Here is a 13,031-nt window from a genome sequence, read left to right as displayed (position 1 = left end):
TGCACCCACTTTGTGTAGTTGTCCTAGCGTGGCGAAGCAAAGTAGTGTTATTGGTTTCACCGAGTCAATGTCTTCTCTTGAATTCTTAGGAATAGATTAGAACTTCTAAACCCTTATCTCCTTTTTAGTTTTCTTCAAGTCCACGATCCAAGTCCCAAATGATAGAGCTTCATTGTCTAGACCTTCATTGTAAATTGAACAAGCCAAGCGTAAGTCCCCCTTGTATTTCAACATACATAACCAAGAAAGCTATCCAACATAAAGTCGCCTGTTCGCACATATAAACCTTGGAGTCGCTGTGTGGTCTTTTTTTGCAATCTTAGCACACATAGTGATTTTGTTCAAGAGAGGGTAGAGTGTCCTTCACATTTTATTCTAATGTTTGGTGAATGATAAAACTTACACCAACAAGACCGTGGCTAGAGCCCACAATGCCTATTGTATCTACATTGGATTCTGTTGGCAAATTAGGAGCAATGGCTTCTTGTGCCCTAACTTCCAAATTTATTTTCATTCGGTGATGCAAGATGTGCCATCATTTCTCATTTCACCTCTTTTGGAACTGCTAGACACAACTTGGAATTGTGAATAAGAATGTTTGCAAGATGGTATTTGAGGTGATTGATGTCTCCACTAAGCTTCTTTGAGTAGTAGGTACAAATCATAGTCTTTGCTAGTAGTCCCTTTAGAATATATTGTTAAGTGGGGCATGACTTTGAGGGGGTTTTATTCCAAAGAGATGGTTTCCACTTGATGCAAAGTCAAGTACCAATGTGATTGTATATTAACTTGTAATATTGATAAGCAAAAATGTTTTTAAGAAAATGTAGCAATTTGAACACAAATTCTATATAAAATCATGCAAAATTTAAATGCATTTGAAAAATTTAAATGTAATATGATAATTGAATTAGCAAATTTGACAAAAATAACATTTTTAACCCTAAAAAGTAAATCCTATATTCAAAAAATATAAAAATTTGAAAAAAGTCAATGTAAACCATTTAAATTTAATTGACAAACAAATTTACTTAAATTAAATTACTTCAATGCAATAAATATGTAAATTTTACATGCTTAAAAAACTAGAAATGATTTAGAAATTTCTATGCCTGAAAGAAAAAGAAAAAAAATAATTGATGCAAATTTGAAATTCCAAAAAACTGATCTTCAAATCCCCTAAAAAATTGTCCTAATTTTCTTTAGAATGCTTCCTTTTTGTTGTTTTAAAAATGGGTGAATGGGGGTTTTGAGTTAGAGCACTAGTGGTAGTGTTGGGCGTAGAGTCCATCAATATTGGATTTGTGTATTGTACGACACTACTCTAGGTTCCCAACCATTGCTTGAGAGCATTGGAATAGAGACATCAAATAATGAGGAGTGTAGTTGTTTACTTTTGGTTCCGTTTTTCTATTCTATTTTATGTGGCTTGGTAATTAGTTCTTTTTTTTTGGATTCCTTTGTCTCTTGAATTCTAAGTTGTCAATTTTGGTATACATATACATATATATATATATATTAAAAATTGTAAAATTATAAAATATAAAAATAGGGATACTCATGATTACCAATAAACAAAACATTTAAATACCTCATAATTTGCAAAAAAAAGAAGACTTAAATTCATAATTCAGTGTCTTGTCAGATGTCAATACACAATGAAAATTACAATCAATATTCAATAATCTTCATATTTCTCTTCATTAAGAGCATCAATGGTCGACATTGATTCAATTCATTTGAACCACAATGAGTTATAATGTCACTTCCACTAACCATGCCATTTGTAGAAGTTGCCTCATCTAAAGAGGATTTTGATGTGTTCTGTGGCAATAATGTCAAAATCAACACATTCAAGAATTAGATCCCAATTCCTTGTAACCCCCTCATTGTAATCAAATTTTTTATGTGACAAGAGATTCCAATAACTAGTGGCGGTCTATGAGTGGAGACCCTAATGGTGCATGCCATTTCCCAATATTATCAATTGAGGGTGAAATTAGGTATTTCACATCTATTGTGTTTATAAAAATATTTTTTAAAAATTATTTTTTAATTTGGGGGGCCATTGGGTCGGTTTGCTTTGAGGACCTATATGAAACCTGATGTGCCTTGTCGAGATCTTGATTGAACTCAAGCTACTCTTGTCGTAAGATTTGTACCTAGACCAGTTCGGTATGGTACTGGGATTTGGTGAAGGCGTACTTGACAACATAGCTTGAATTTTAAAATTTAAGAGTGCTCTAAATTTAGATTCTAAATTTTTGAATACCTTTATTAATTTTATTTGTTGGAGGTCTCTTTATTGATAAAATATAGTTGATGTTGTTGCTAGGTGTTGGTGTACGTTTTATCATTCACCTAACATTAGAATAAAATATCCAAGGATACTCTATCCTCTCCTGAACAAAATCACTAGTGCCAAGATTGCGAGAAAGACCACAAGGCGACTCCAAGGTATATGTGTGCGAACGAACGACTTTATGTGGATAGCTTCCTTGGTAGTGTGTGCTGAAATACAGAGGGGACTTACGCTTGACAAATATCATTCACAAGCTAGGACTTAGACTAATGTGGCAATGAATGCTCTCTCTTTTTTTTTTTTTTTTTCAAATTTTGGACTTCTTAAAAAAAAGGATAAAAAGATAGGGGTTCAGAAGTTTATGCTACTTCTAAGCTATTCTTATGAACTCAAGAGACAGTAAAGATTGGGTGAAACCAATAACAACACTTTGTTTCGCCACTCTTGGACAACTACGCAAAGCAAGTGCAATCTTCTAAGGTTGTGCTCAAGATTTTTATACTTATGAATAATACCAACAATTGAACGATATTACTCAAAGTAGAAGTTAAGCATCCACATCAAAAGCTCAGGCTAACTTTACACATTGAACAAAAATCATCTATCTAAAGAAAGTATGAACAAAAGTTTCACCAATCTAAACTATCAATCCTTCATTCATCTAACAACTTCAAAGCAATACTACAAATAAACTTTTTATTATTCAAGTAGCTCTAACCAACAATTTCATAAATCTCTCCACAACAACAATGAAATGAGAGAATGAGAGTTTATATAGAGTTCTGAAAAATGAATGAATGGCCGAGATCAATCTAAGATCAATGGTCAAGTTTAAAACAACACAACCCTAATTAGGGTTTCCCAAAAATAAAACTAGAGCCAAATGCATGCTGGACAAGTGGCGTAGTTAGCCATCTCCCTAAGAAGGTGCATCCTTATCCTCATGGGCAACAGCGTGTTCAATGAATCTGGACACAATTGAGTCGACCTCTTCCATGGTGACATGTGGCAACATGTTGATCCTATATTCCCACCCGTCCAAACCATCTGCGCAAGCAGCAAAAGCAATCTCCCACTCCAAATCCTGTTTCTGGAAGGCATCTTGGATAGACAAGAATTCTGATGCCTTAGCCAAATTGTGTATCAGGACTACTATTGTGATGGGGAAGAAAATCTCCTGAATTCTGAGCTTTATGCTTTCCAACTGCATATCACTTTCTTTGATTGTTTCTTTCTTGAGCACATCTGCAGCTACAAGGAAGATCTTATCTTGAATCTCTTTTATCTGCTCTGCGGCCTTAGCACTATCTGCCTTTACCTTCTCTAGGACTTCACTGCGTGCAACTAAAGTCCAATGCCATGCACTAAAATCATAGGTTGACCCTGCTGCAATTATCTCTTTGTTAATCAGTTCCTGTTTATGCATGCCCTTCAATACTCTAAGGCATGGGATAATCCTGTCTTGAATGTCTTGGAGATCAGTCCATGCTTTCGCCATGCTTGCAATTCTGGAGAGCAGGAAGGAAGTCTTCCCATATGTCAGTTTCAATTTGTTCGCAAATGTTGCTGCTCCTTTTCCATTAGCCATCTATTCTTTGGTTTCTCTGGCCGTAACGACTTCTTCCTCAGAATTCTGACTATCTCCTGTGAATTTAAAAGTGGAGGAACTTCTGGATTGGTTTGATTGAGCAGCTTAGTCAAGTGCTGAATGTATTCCCTCAGGCGCTCAACTTCTCTTTTGTATTCCCTTTTCTTTCCTACTTCTTTGTGCAGTCTTGTGTTTATGGAACAAGCGACTGAATTATTCAAGTCTTCAACTTCCCGACTCTTAGTAGTTGGTCCCAAATCGATTGTAGTGATTGTATATTCTTGAGAAGCAATATCTTCTTTTGCCTTGTCTATTTTTGGCACAACAATCTGCACCATGCGACAACCGGCTTCATCTCTTTGGATGGTGGAAAACCTTTTGGCTGGCTTCTTTACAACAACTTGTTCTAATGTGGCCAAGAAGTCGGCCATATCATCTTCTTCTTGAACTTCTATTACTTGTATCTTTACTTTCAATCTTTCCTTCAGCTAATTAGGAACTGTAGGTTGTTCAACGCCTTCCACTTCCTGATCATTCTCTTCACATGGCATATTTTGGCCTCGAAGAGCGGAAATCATTCCCTCCTGAAATTCATTGCCCAAAATATCCATTTCATTATCTGACTCCAATATTTTTGTGCCTATAGGAGATGGGGGCTCTTCATCTTCTTGATGGACTGACTCTACATTTCCTCCATGAACTGGGGAAGGAATCTGCATATTTGCCAATGACTCATCAATAGCCAATGTATCAATTATGTTCCCTGATGCGGTAGAACGAGATGGTTCTATCCTTTGTTTCTTCTGAGTAGGTCCTTCATTTACAACTGTCGTCCCTTTTGTTCTTGAAGAGCTTCCTACTTCTCCTTTCTTTTTAGCACTTTCAATCGGTCTGGCACTTTGAGATGCTTCTACATTTGAAGAACATTCTTCTGCTTTACCCATCAGGTCATAAGTCAAGGTCAAATTTCTCCATCTTAATCCATGAATTTGTTGATTGACCTACCAACGAGAATACTTCACAACTGGCCGCATTAAAGTAGCCAAGTTTGCATGCTCAGGTTCTGACCATCTGACAAGCGGAAGAGGTGTATTCTCGTCAAGATGTGGCTGAGTGTATTCTCCATTATCTTCCAGTTGATCAGGCACACGAAAAAGTTTAGTTATTCTGATCAATCTTATTGGTAGTCTTGACCATAGTCTCTTCCTGATGTCAAATTCATTTGCCCAAAATCTTCTAATTCCTCTCTATGCCTGTATCTCTCTCCATTTATTGTTTCAATATTGTTGTGAGGATCATAGTTAGCTCTAGACTGGTAGAATGTGAAGGGATTCCATTGCATCTCTAGCCTGGCACTTTCAGCTGTCTGTGCCATTGGACAAGACTAGCATATTTCCAATAAAGAATGGGAAGGAAATAGCTGCCTTTTGCCTTATTCTTTTGAAGCCTTGATATGTCTCCAGTTGTCTTAGAACTTATAGTAGGACCATCCTATTGGTGGGATAGATCGGAAGTCGGTAAGGACGACCGGCAAAACCTTGAACTCTTATGTATTTGAATTTCGGAAATTGGATAAACCAGGATCCATACTTGCTGATTAAACTCTTAGCTTCAGGAGATAGCCTTTGATGAGTTCCTCCTTGTAGTGTCCTTGTGATATACATCAGGTATGCATCATTCACTCGCTTGAAATGGCTCTTCTCACTAAGCTGCAGCTGCGGGTAACAATCATTAGATTTGAATTCATTTTCACCATTGCCAACTATGCCTTTGCAAATCAGTCAGGAATATCTATAATTTTTGGCCAACAGGTAGACAATGTAAGAGCTCATGTAGAAGGACTGTCTTTTCTAAATTTGTCAATTGTTCATGAAGATTGTTACTGATTATGCGGGACCAATTGAACATCTTGACTCTCGAGGTGATTTCATCAATAAAGTAGTTCATCCATGTCTCGAATGGTGCACCTTGAGGGCTGCCTATTACTCTATTCAGCAGTAGGAGGATAAAGTCACCATATTCCTCTTTGTAGTATGGGCGTAGCAGCTTCTTTGGCATTTTCTTTTGAGGAGGTCTTGTCTTTTCCAACCATGACTTCTTGATATTTGCCGCACAGAGTTCAGAGTGGTCATCATAGATCTTTTGGGTATCTTCTTTAGTTTTATATGAGGTTTTATTGTAGTTTGGTATTCCAAACACTTCCTAAATGACTAACTCTGAAAGATTAGCTAATACCCTTCCATCAGGTGCAATGATCTCTCTTTCTTGTGTATCATAGTGCATAGCACATTCAACCATCAGCCTAGCACATTCTTTAGTTGGTGGAAATCCAGCTGCTTGGACGATGCCATTCCTCATGATCTGGCGAGCAATGGGTGTAGGCAGGTATCCATCATGGCCATACATTCTCTTTTTGAAGTCTTCGAAATCCACATGCCCAAGGTCAGTATCTGTGACATTCTTCCACTTGGATTTGATCTTTGATTCCGGCTGGAATCCTTTGCTGGCGAACTTCATCTGAGCTTTTATAGAAGGTACTCCTTTAACCTGCAAAACACATGAAAATTTAATTTATTTTCCAGAAAACGTGAAGATTTTAACTCTGATTTTAGACCTTTTTACTTGAAAATTTCACTTTTAGCTTGTTAAAAAGCTAATTATCTGTGAAAAATCAGATTGAAAGTGGATGAAATTGGTCAAGTACTCAGTAAATTCTGAGAAATAAACGGTTAGACAGAAGAAATCAGTCAAGAATATGAATTTCTTGAACCTCTGGAGTTTTATTTGACTGATTTTGATGAAAATTTGCCTTAAATTCTGAAAATTCTGTCTAAAACTCAGAAAAAGCACTTATTTTCTTCCTTCCAACACCTGAAAATTTTTAAATTCTTCAAAATTCCTTCTTGAAAATCAATTTTCAACAAAATCTGAGAGAGAGAAAACTTCTACTCAATTGCACTCCAATCTTCCAACCTGATAATGAATTTGAAAGTGATTGGTTGAAAATATAGAGTTAAGAATTTTAATTTTAGGAGCTCCATGTTTTTTTTATTTATTTTTATTTTTTAATTATTTTTTTGTGTTCTAATGTTTTAAATCTTTCCAAAATGGAAAGTTTTATTTTTCTCTCAAGGATTCTTTCTTAGCCAAAAAAGCAAAGAATCTTCTAGATCTTTCTCTCAAATTCCAAAAAATTCTTGAATTTTTGAAAATAATTCAAGTGTTGAAAACATTTTCATTTCAAAAATAATTCTAAGTGTTAGAAAATATTTAATAATATTCTATGTGTCGAGTTTAATTTTTCCAACCCGTTTGTTTGATTGACCCTTGATTTCATGTGCTATTTTGTCAGATTTGTTTTTCCTCTAGCCATTTTTCTCTGCAATGGCAAGTTGATTATCTTCATGTCTATTCTTCAAATCGTGGGCAATTTTTTCATCTTGTTTAGGCATCTTCACATATTCCATTTATGCCTAGGCAAACTTGGAAGGTCTAATGTCTTATTCATCTTGGCAAATTTTGCTTCCATGTCCAAAATTTCTTGCTTTCTAGGCGAACTTGTCATAATGTTTGGCTCTCTTTCTCGTATCATGCTTAGCCAAGAGTGGGCGATCTTCATAGAAGTTTGGACATCTTGTTTATCTTTGTCTTGGCCTTGAGCGAGCTTGAATGTTTATGTGCCAATGTTTGGCCATGTCTTTCTTTTCCCTCTAAACCTTTTCTTAGGTGGACTTGGTATAGGCTTTGCCATATTATTCTTGTCATCTCTTTCATGAGCGGACTTGGAGTCTTTTTCGACACACTGGCTTTATCTTCCTTGCTTTAACTTCATTGTTTTAATTTTCTATCATCTACTTGGGCGGACTTGGAAGCTTGTTTGTCATATACTTTAGTGTGCTTTACTTTTCTCCTTTATACCTTGGTGGACTTTGCTAATTATCTAGCCATCTCTTCTCCTTGTCAAGGCGGACTTTGGCTCTCATTGGACATATGCTTTTCTATCCTCCCAACCTTGTCTTGTCATGGTGGACTTTAAGAAAGTCTAGCCAAGGCGGACTTTGCTCTCTCTTTGACATGCCAAACCTTTCCTAGGCAGGGCGGACTTGGAGCTTTATTTGCATGGCGGAGTTCATGAACTTTTGGACGTTCTTCTTTATGCCTTGACGGAGTTGAATAGTCTTTTGCCAACTTGTGTTTGTGCATGGGCGGACTTGGAAGGTCATTGGATGTGTTTTGTTTTGTGCTTTATTTGCTTTTATCCTTCTCCTTGTTTCTTAGGCTTAATCTCTTTCCATATGTCTTGTTTGCTGAAACCCTTTGCTTTTCTTATGTCAAAACCCCTTGCTTTAATTCATGTTTTTCCAAGCTAGGCGGACTTAGAGTCTTGTTGGACCATCTTCCAATACTTCCTAAGTGGATTTTGCTCTTTACTAGACAAGGCAGAGTTTAACATATGTTTGGCCATGCTTATCGGACTTCATGCTTTATTTGCCATGTCTATGGTCATGTCTTTTCAAGTGCCTAGGGCGGACTTGGGGCTTGGCTTGCCCATCCTTTCATGTGCCAAAGCGAACTTTACACCTTCTCATGCCATACCTTTCCAAGTGTTGGGCGGAGTCTAGGCTTGTTTGGACATGCTTCCTTATGCTTTGGCGGACTTTGAACTTCATTGGATGTCCACACCTCGGACTTGGAAGGCTCTTGGACATGGTTTCATCTTGGTCAAATCGGACTTGGCATTGACTTAGGCATGGTGGACTTGAATGCTGATCAGCCAAGGCAGACTTCATATTGATTGTGCCATGTTTACTCTTGATTGAGCGAACTTAAGGTTTGTTTGGATAATCTTCCATAGCTGGGCGGAGTTTGTGTTGCTTGTGCCATCTCTTCTATACCTTGACCATGGGCGGACTTCAAGTTATGTTTTCTATCTTCTAACACTTCCTAGATAGGGCAGACTTCATCCTCTGTCTGCCATTCTTCCATGTGCTTGGCTGGTCGGACTTGATCTTCCTTTGGACAAATTTTCATCTTCATGCCACTTTTCTTCCAAACATCTTCATTCAAACTGTCATGTCCATCTTTGACTTGCCATGTTCATACCTAGATCATTTGGAACAAAACCCTAGATTAGGGTTTTCACCTTGCTTTTTACACTTAAAGACATAATTTTTTCAATTCTGAGTACATGGGCACTGATCATATGACCCAAGGAACAAAACCCTAATTCTACTTTCAAAAAAGTAGATAAAAGCAAAAAGCAAGCCAAAAAAGTTGCTTCCCGGATTGGGGCAAAAGTGCCAAAAACAAAACTTTCTAAATATAGAAAAAAAACAAAAAAGCAAAATGCCTAAAAATAGAAAGTTGTCAGAAATGACTCAAAGCAATTGCGATCCTCGTCCTTTAGGCCTTCTAAGCACTTTGACAATGTTCAAACTCTGTTTTGAGCATGAACTCTCTACTCGGCTCGGGATGACTTCTCAAAACTCTGACTCAAAAACTCCCAAAGAAGATGGATTTATGAAATTGTAGAGCTAAGACCCAAAAAACCCTAAAAAGCAAACTACTAGGGGGTCCCCATTCGCAATGGGGCGATTTGTGAAATAGGTCACAACACTAGGGTAGGGTCCAAAGCCCCTAATGATGAGATTAAGGACATGATTTTAAGGCCAATGACAAGGTTTTGAGTGGGCTCTACATGGTCATAGATAAAATGGAAGCGAATTCCCAGCTTAGAGGAAACATCATCTTTGAGATTAAGATCTTTAGAGTTGTGCAAGGCAACCTCTGTGCGTGAAATATATTAAGGCAACTCAAACAATATTGTATCTGGGTAAAAGTTGATTATGGTCATTCTTGAAGTTTTGTTTTTTAACAATTTTTTATGTTAATGATATGCCCTTAGGTGTAACTGATTAGTTTTGAATCAAGTGTTCCAATTTTGCTCAAATTTAATGGTCAATAACGAGATTTTGACTGAGCTTTACATGGTCATAGAGTAGATGGAAGTAGATTCTCACTTTAGAGCAAGGATCACTTTTGAGATTGAGATTTTTAGATTTGTGCAACGGGATCTCTTTGTGTGAGATATATTTTAGACAATTCAAACAACATTGCAGCTGGCCAAAATATGATTAAGGTTACTTAATGTTTAAATTCTTGACATTTTTAACATTTTTGTTGAACAATGAAATTTTGAGTTCCTTTTCTTTTTTGTCTTTTTATATGCATTGTGGAAAATGTTTGGTGTGAAGTTGCCAAATCTCTAGAGAATTGTCATGTGTCTTGAGCTAAACATGCAATGCTTGAAGATGTGAGTGTAATTGAAATATTTATGAGCACATACACTTCAAGAGGCGTAATAAATTGTTTGTGCAAATGTTGAATGATCTTGTCTATGTTCAATACAATTTTCTTCTTTATTGCAAACAATTCGTAAAACTCAGATTTATCCTCCATTTTATTAGAGGAGTTTGATCGATGTTAGACTTTGTGTAGGTTGATCTAGTTGATCCTGAGATAGAGGTGATAACCATGGCATAGGAGAGCACAATTAGAATCCTTGAATGTTGATGTTGTTAATATACATGCAAATATCATGGTTGCATCAGCATCGAGGACATATCTCCAATGTGAGCACATGACCCACCATAGAGCTATAGATGTTAGGTTGAGTGTTTCAAGCTCATTTCAACCATAGTTGTACTTTTGATTATTGTTTTGATGCTATGGGTATTATAATCTCTGAGTTTTGTACACCTTACAACACTTAAATTTATAATTTTATATATTTAACAATTTTGTTTCATCACCAAATCTGTGCCATTTCGAGTTTTGTAACTATGATTTTTTTTGCTTCTTTTCATTTCAGCACTTTGTTTCTTGTGAACAGCTGTTTAATTCCTCCATATTAGTACTGTCATTTGGATTTCCAAGTAGAATAGTAAATTATTTGCATTATTCCATAGTTTCTAACTTGTTTCGATGGTAAGTATGGATCAATGATCATGATATACTTAAGAATGATATTGTTCCTAAGAAGGAATCTTCACTATTGAGTTTGAGGGCACCACCATTGAGGAGCTTTAGTTGGAGGAAAAAAATATAAAACATTTTATGGATTTGTAAATTTACATGATGATGATAGATGATCAGTCATCATACCATATGCGACACCATGATATGCAGTTTACTCGTTTGGTCAAACTCTACTAGAAAGATACCAATGAGTTCTCTGAAGTCGGTATTTTGCATATCATTTGATTTTATTTCATGAATTATGTAAGTTTTAGTGCCTAATTATTGTAGGGAGCCTAATTCAAAATTTTGGCTTGCCTAGTATATTCCGACTCCAAGGTTTTTTAACCATATATATAATTATGTGCTTAGTTTATGTTTCTGTTTTCTTGAGTGAATTGTTTTGTATTCAACATGTTAAGCATTTACATGCTAGAACTAGCAATTTTTAAAGTGGTTATCTCATTATAGATTTCTCCTTGAATTTGAGGATTCACTTCTTTTTCTTTTTACCATTTCCTATTTGAGCCCATGCAAATTTTTATAAACATTCATGTATGTGCAGATATGATGAGAGACGAGCAATGAAATACAAAAATAAAACTTCATTTCGAGAAATAAAATGCTGTGGAGAAAAAGATCTAGTGAACTGTTTTGATAAATATTTCATGAGTCTTCCACCAAAGCCTATTGAAAGTGAGCCACGCCGACTTTTCCTTGCTCCAATTAAAAGGCCAACATCAAATGTGAGTTTACCTTCATTTATCTGTTGACTTTAAAATGAAATTTTTTAAACATTGTATATCATAGTTCTGTTTCTCTTCAACAGGTATGGTTCCGCCATCAAAATATTGGTGTGAGAACATTGTTAAAATGGTACAAGCAAATGTATTGTACTGATTGTCATGCTGAATTGAATGTGGCAAACTGCTCTCCAGACCAACAGTCAGAATTATTGATAAGGTTAGCTTCAATTGTTTTTCATGAGAACAAACTTTAGATCCTTTTAATCATTGTCTACAACATTTGTTGGATGCTTTTTCTGTAATGTTGTTTAACTGATCATATCCTATGCAACTATCTAAGATACCTAATAAGTTTGTTCTTATCTTGTCAGAACATCTTGTTCCACTGGTGGTGATAATAATGAATCGACATCTTGTACAAACTTGAACACACCATCTGTAGATAGGTCTGTAGTGGATCCAATCAGCATGGCTGAAAAAAACTCCACAGAATTTGATAATAGTATAGACATTTCAAGTGATTCAGATGCAGACAATCTCGACTCTGAAGATGATAATGAGATTGAGATGTGTGTTCTGAATTCCCATGCAGAGAGCAACTCAAAGGACTTAAGAATTCATGCTTCATCAGAGATAGATGAAATAAATTTGTAATATAATATTTGATCCTGGTTCTATAATATTTCAAAGGAATATAAGTTTTCCTTTTGTCAGGTTTCATTTTGTTTCATTGATTGAGCTTTCATCTTTGGCTTCCTGCAGTCACTGCTGTATATTGGATGATATGTTTACTGGAACTCCTAAGCCTCTCTTTATAATCTCTTATAATTCTTGTTTGTAAGGATAACTGTTTTAGATGAAAAATTGATAGCTTCAACATCATTACTCGTTAAGAGTATTGGTTAGTTCATAGAGGGTAGGGATGCAATAAACAATCAAATATTTTTTGAAGTGGCAGGCCCTTGAAGACATTATCACAAACCTAAGGCATTATCAGATGTTTCTTTTTTTCATTTTACTCTTAAAGATGGTGAGGATTTCGGCATTAATACCCACAAGAATCTAAAGTGCAAGTGATACTTTCAGCATGTATTTTGAAAATCATATGAAATAAACATTGCTATCTAACATCTTGAATAATTTTCATGTTCTTACCTGTTGAAATTAATGTTTTGACTTTCCCTCTGTGTTGTTTTGATGGGGATCTTTCTTTTTCGTTCTAATTTTAAGTGCTTTCTGTGACTAAAGGCCAAGTGGGTGGAATAAAGATTTGTTTTGAAAAATCAAGAGGTGCAAGAATTTACGGTTAATTGTTGGCCTTTATGCAAACTATTTTTTTACGATTTAGGGAAGTTAAGGGGCTCTTCTATAGATTTTG

The 13,031-nt window shown here is 35.9% G+C and overlaps 1 protein-coding gene across 3 annotated transcripts in view; it reads left to right on the top strand.

The window, feature by feature from the left end:
* The window catches only part of LOC131066721 (uncharacterized), a 151,883-nt gene extending 139,217 nt beyond the window's left edge, over positions 1-12,666 (top strand). For 2 of the 3 annotated variants that reach the window (XM_059219887.1, XM_058001561.2), the window contains one exon: positions 11,473-11,608. In XM_059219887.1, coding sequence (XP_059075870.1) covers positions 11,473-11,478 — 6 coding nt within the window. In that variant the 3' untranslated portion in view covers positions 11,479-11,608. Of the gene's footprint in view, positions 1-11,472; positions 11,654-11,736; positions 11,871-12,024 lie in introns of those variants that run through there. The other variant, XM_058001554.2, reaches the window with a different exon arrangement.
* Positions 12,667-13,031: the final 365 nt, after the last annotated feature.

Source organism: Cryptomeria japonica, chromosome 4 (genome assembly GCF_030272615.1).
Source record: "Cryptomeria japonica chromosome 4, Sugi_1.0, whole genome shotgun sequence".
NCBI lineage: Eukaryota > Viridiplantae > Streptophyta > Pinopsida > Cupressales > Cupressaceae > Cryptomeria > Cryptomeria japonica.
The sequence above is the reverse complement of the archived record's forward strand: the minus strand, read 5'-3'. Positions and strand labels throughout refer to the sequence as shown.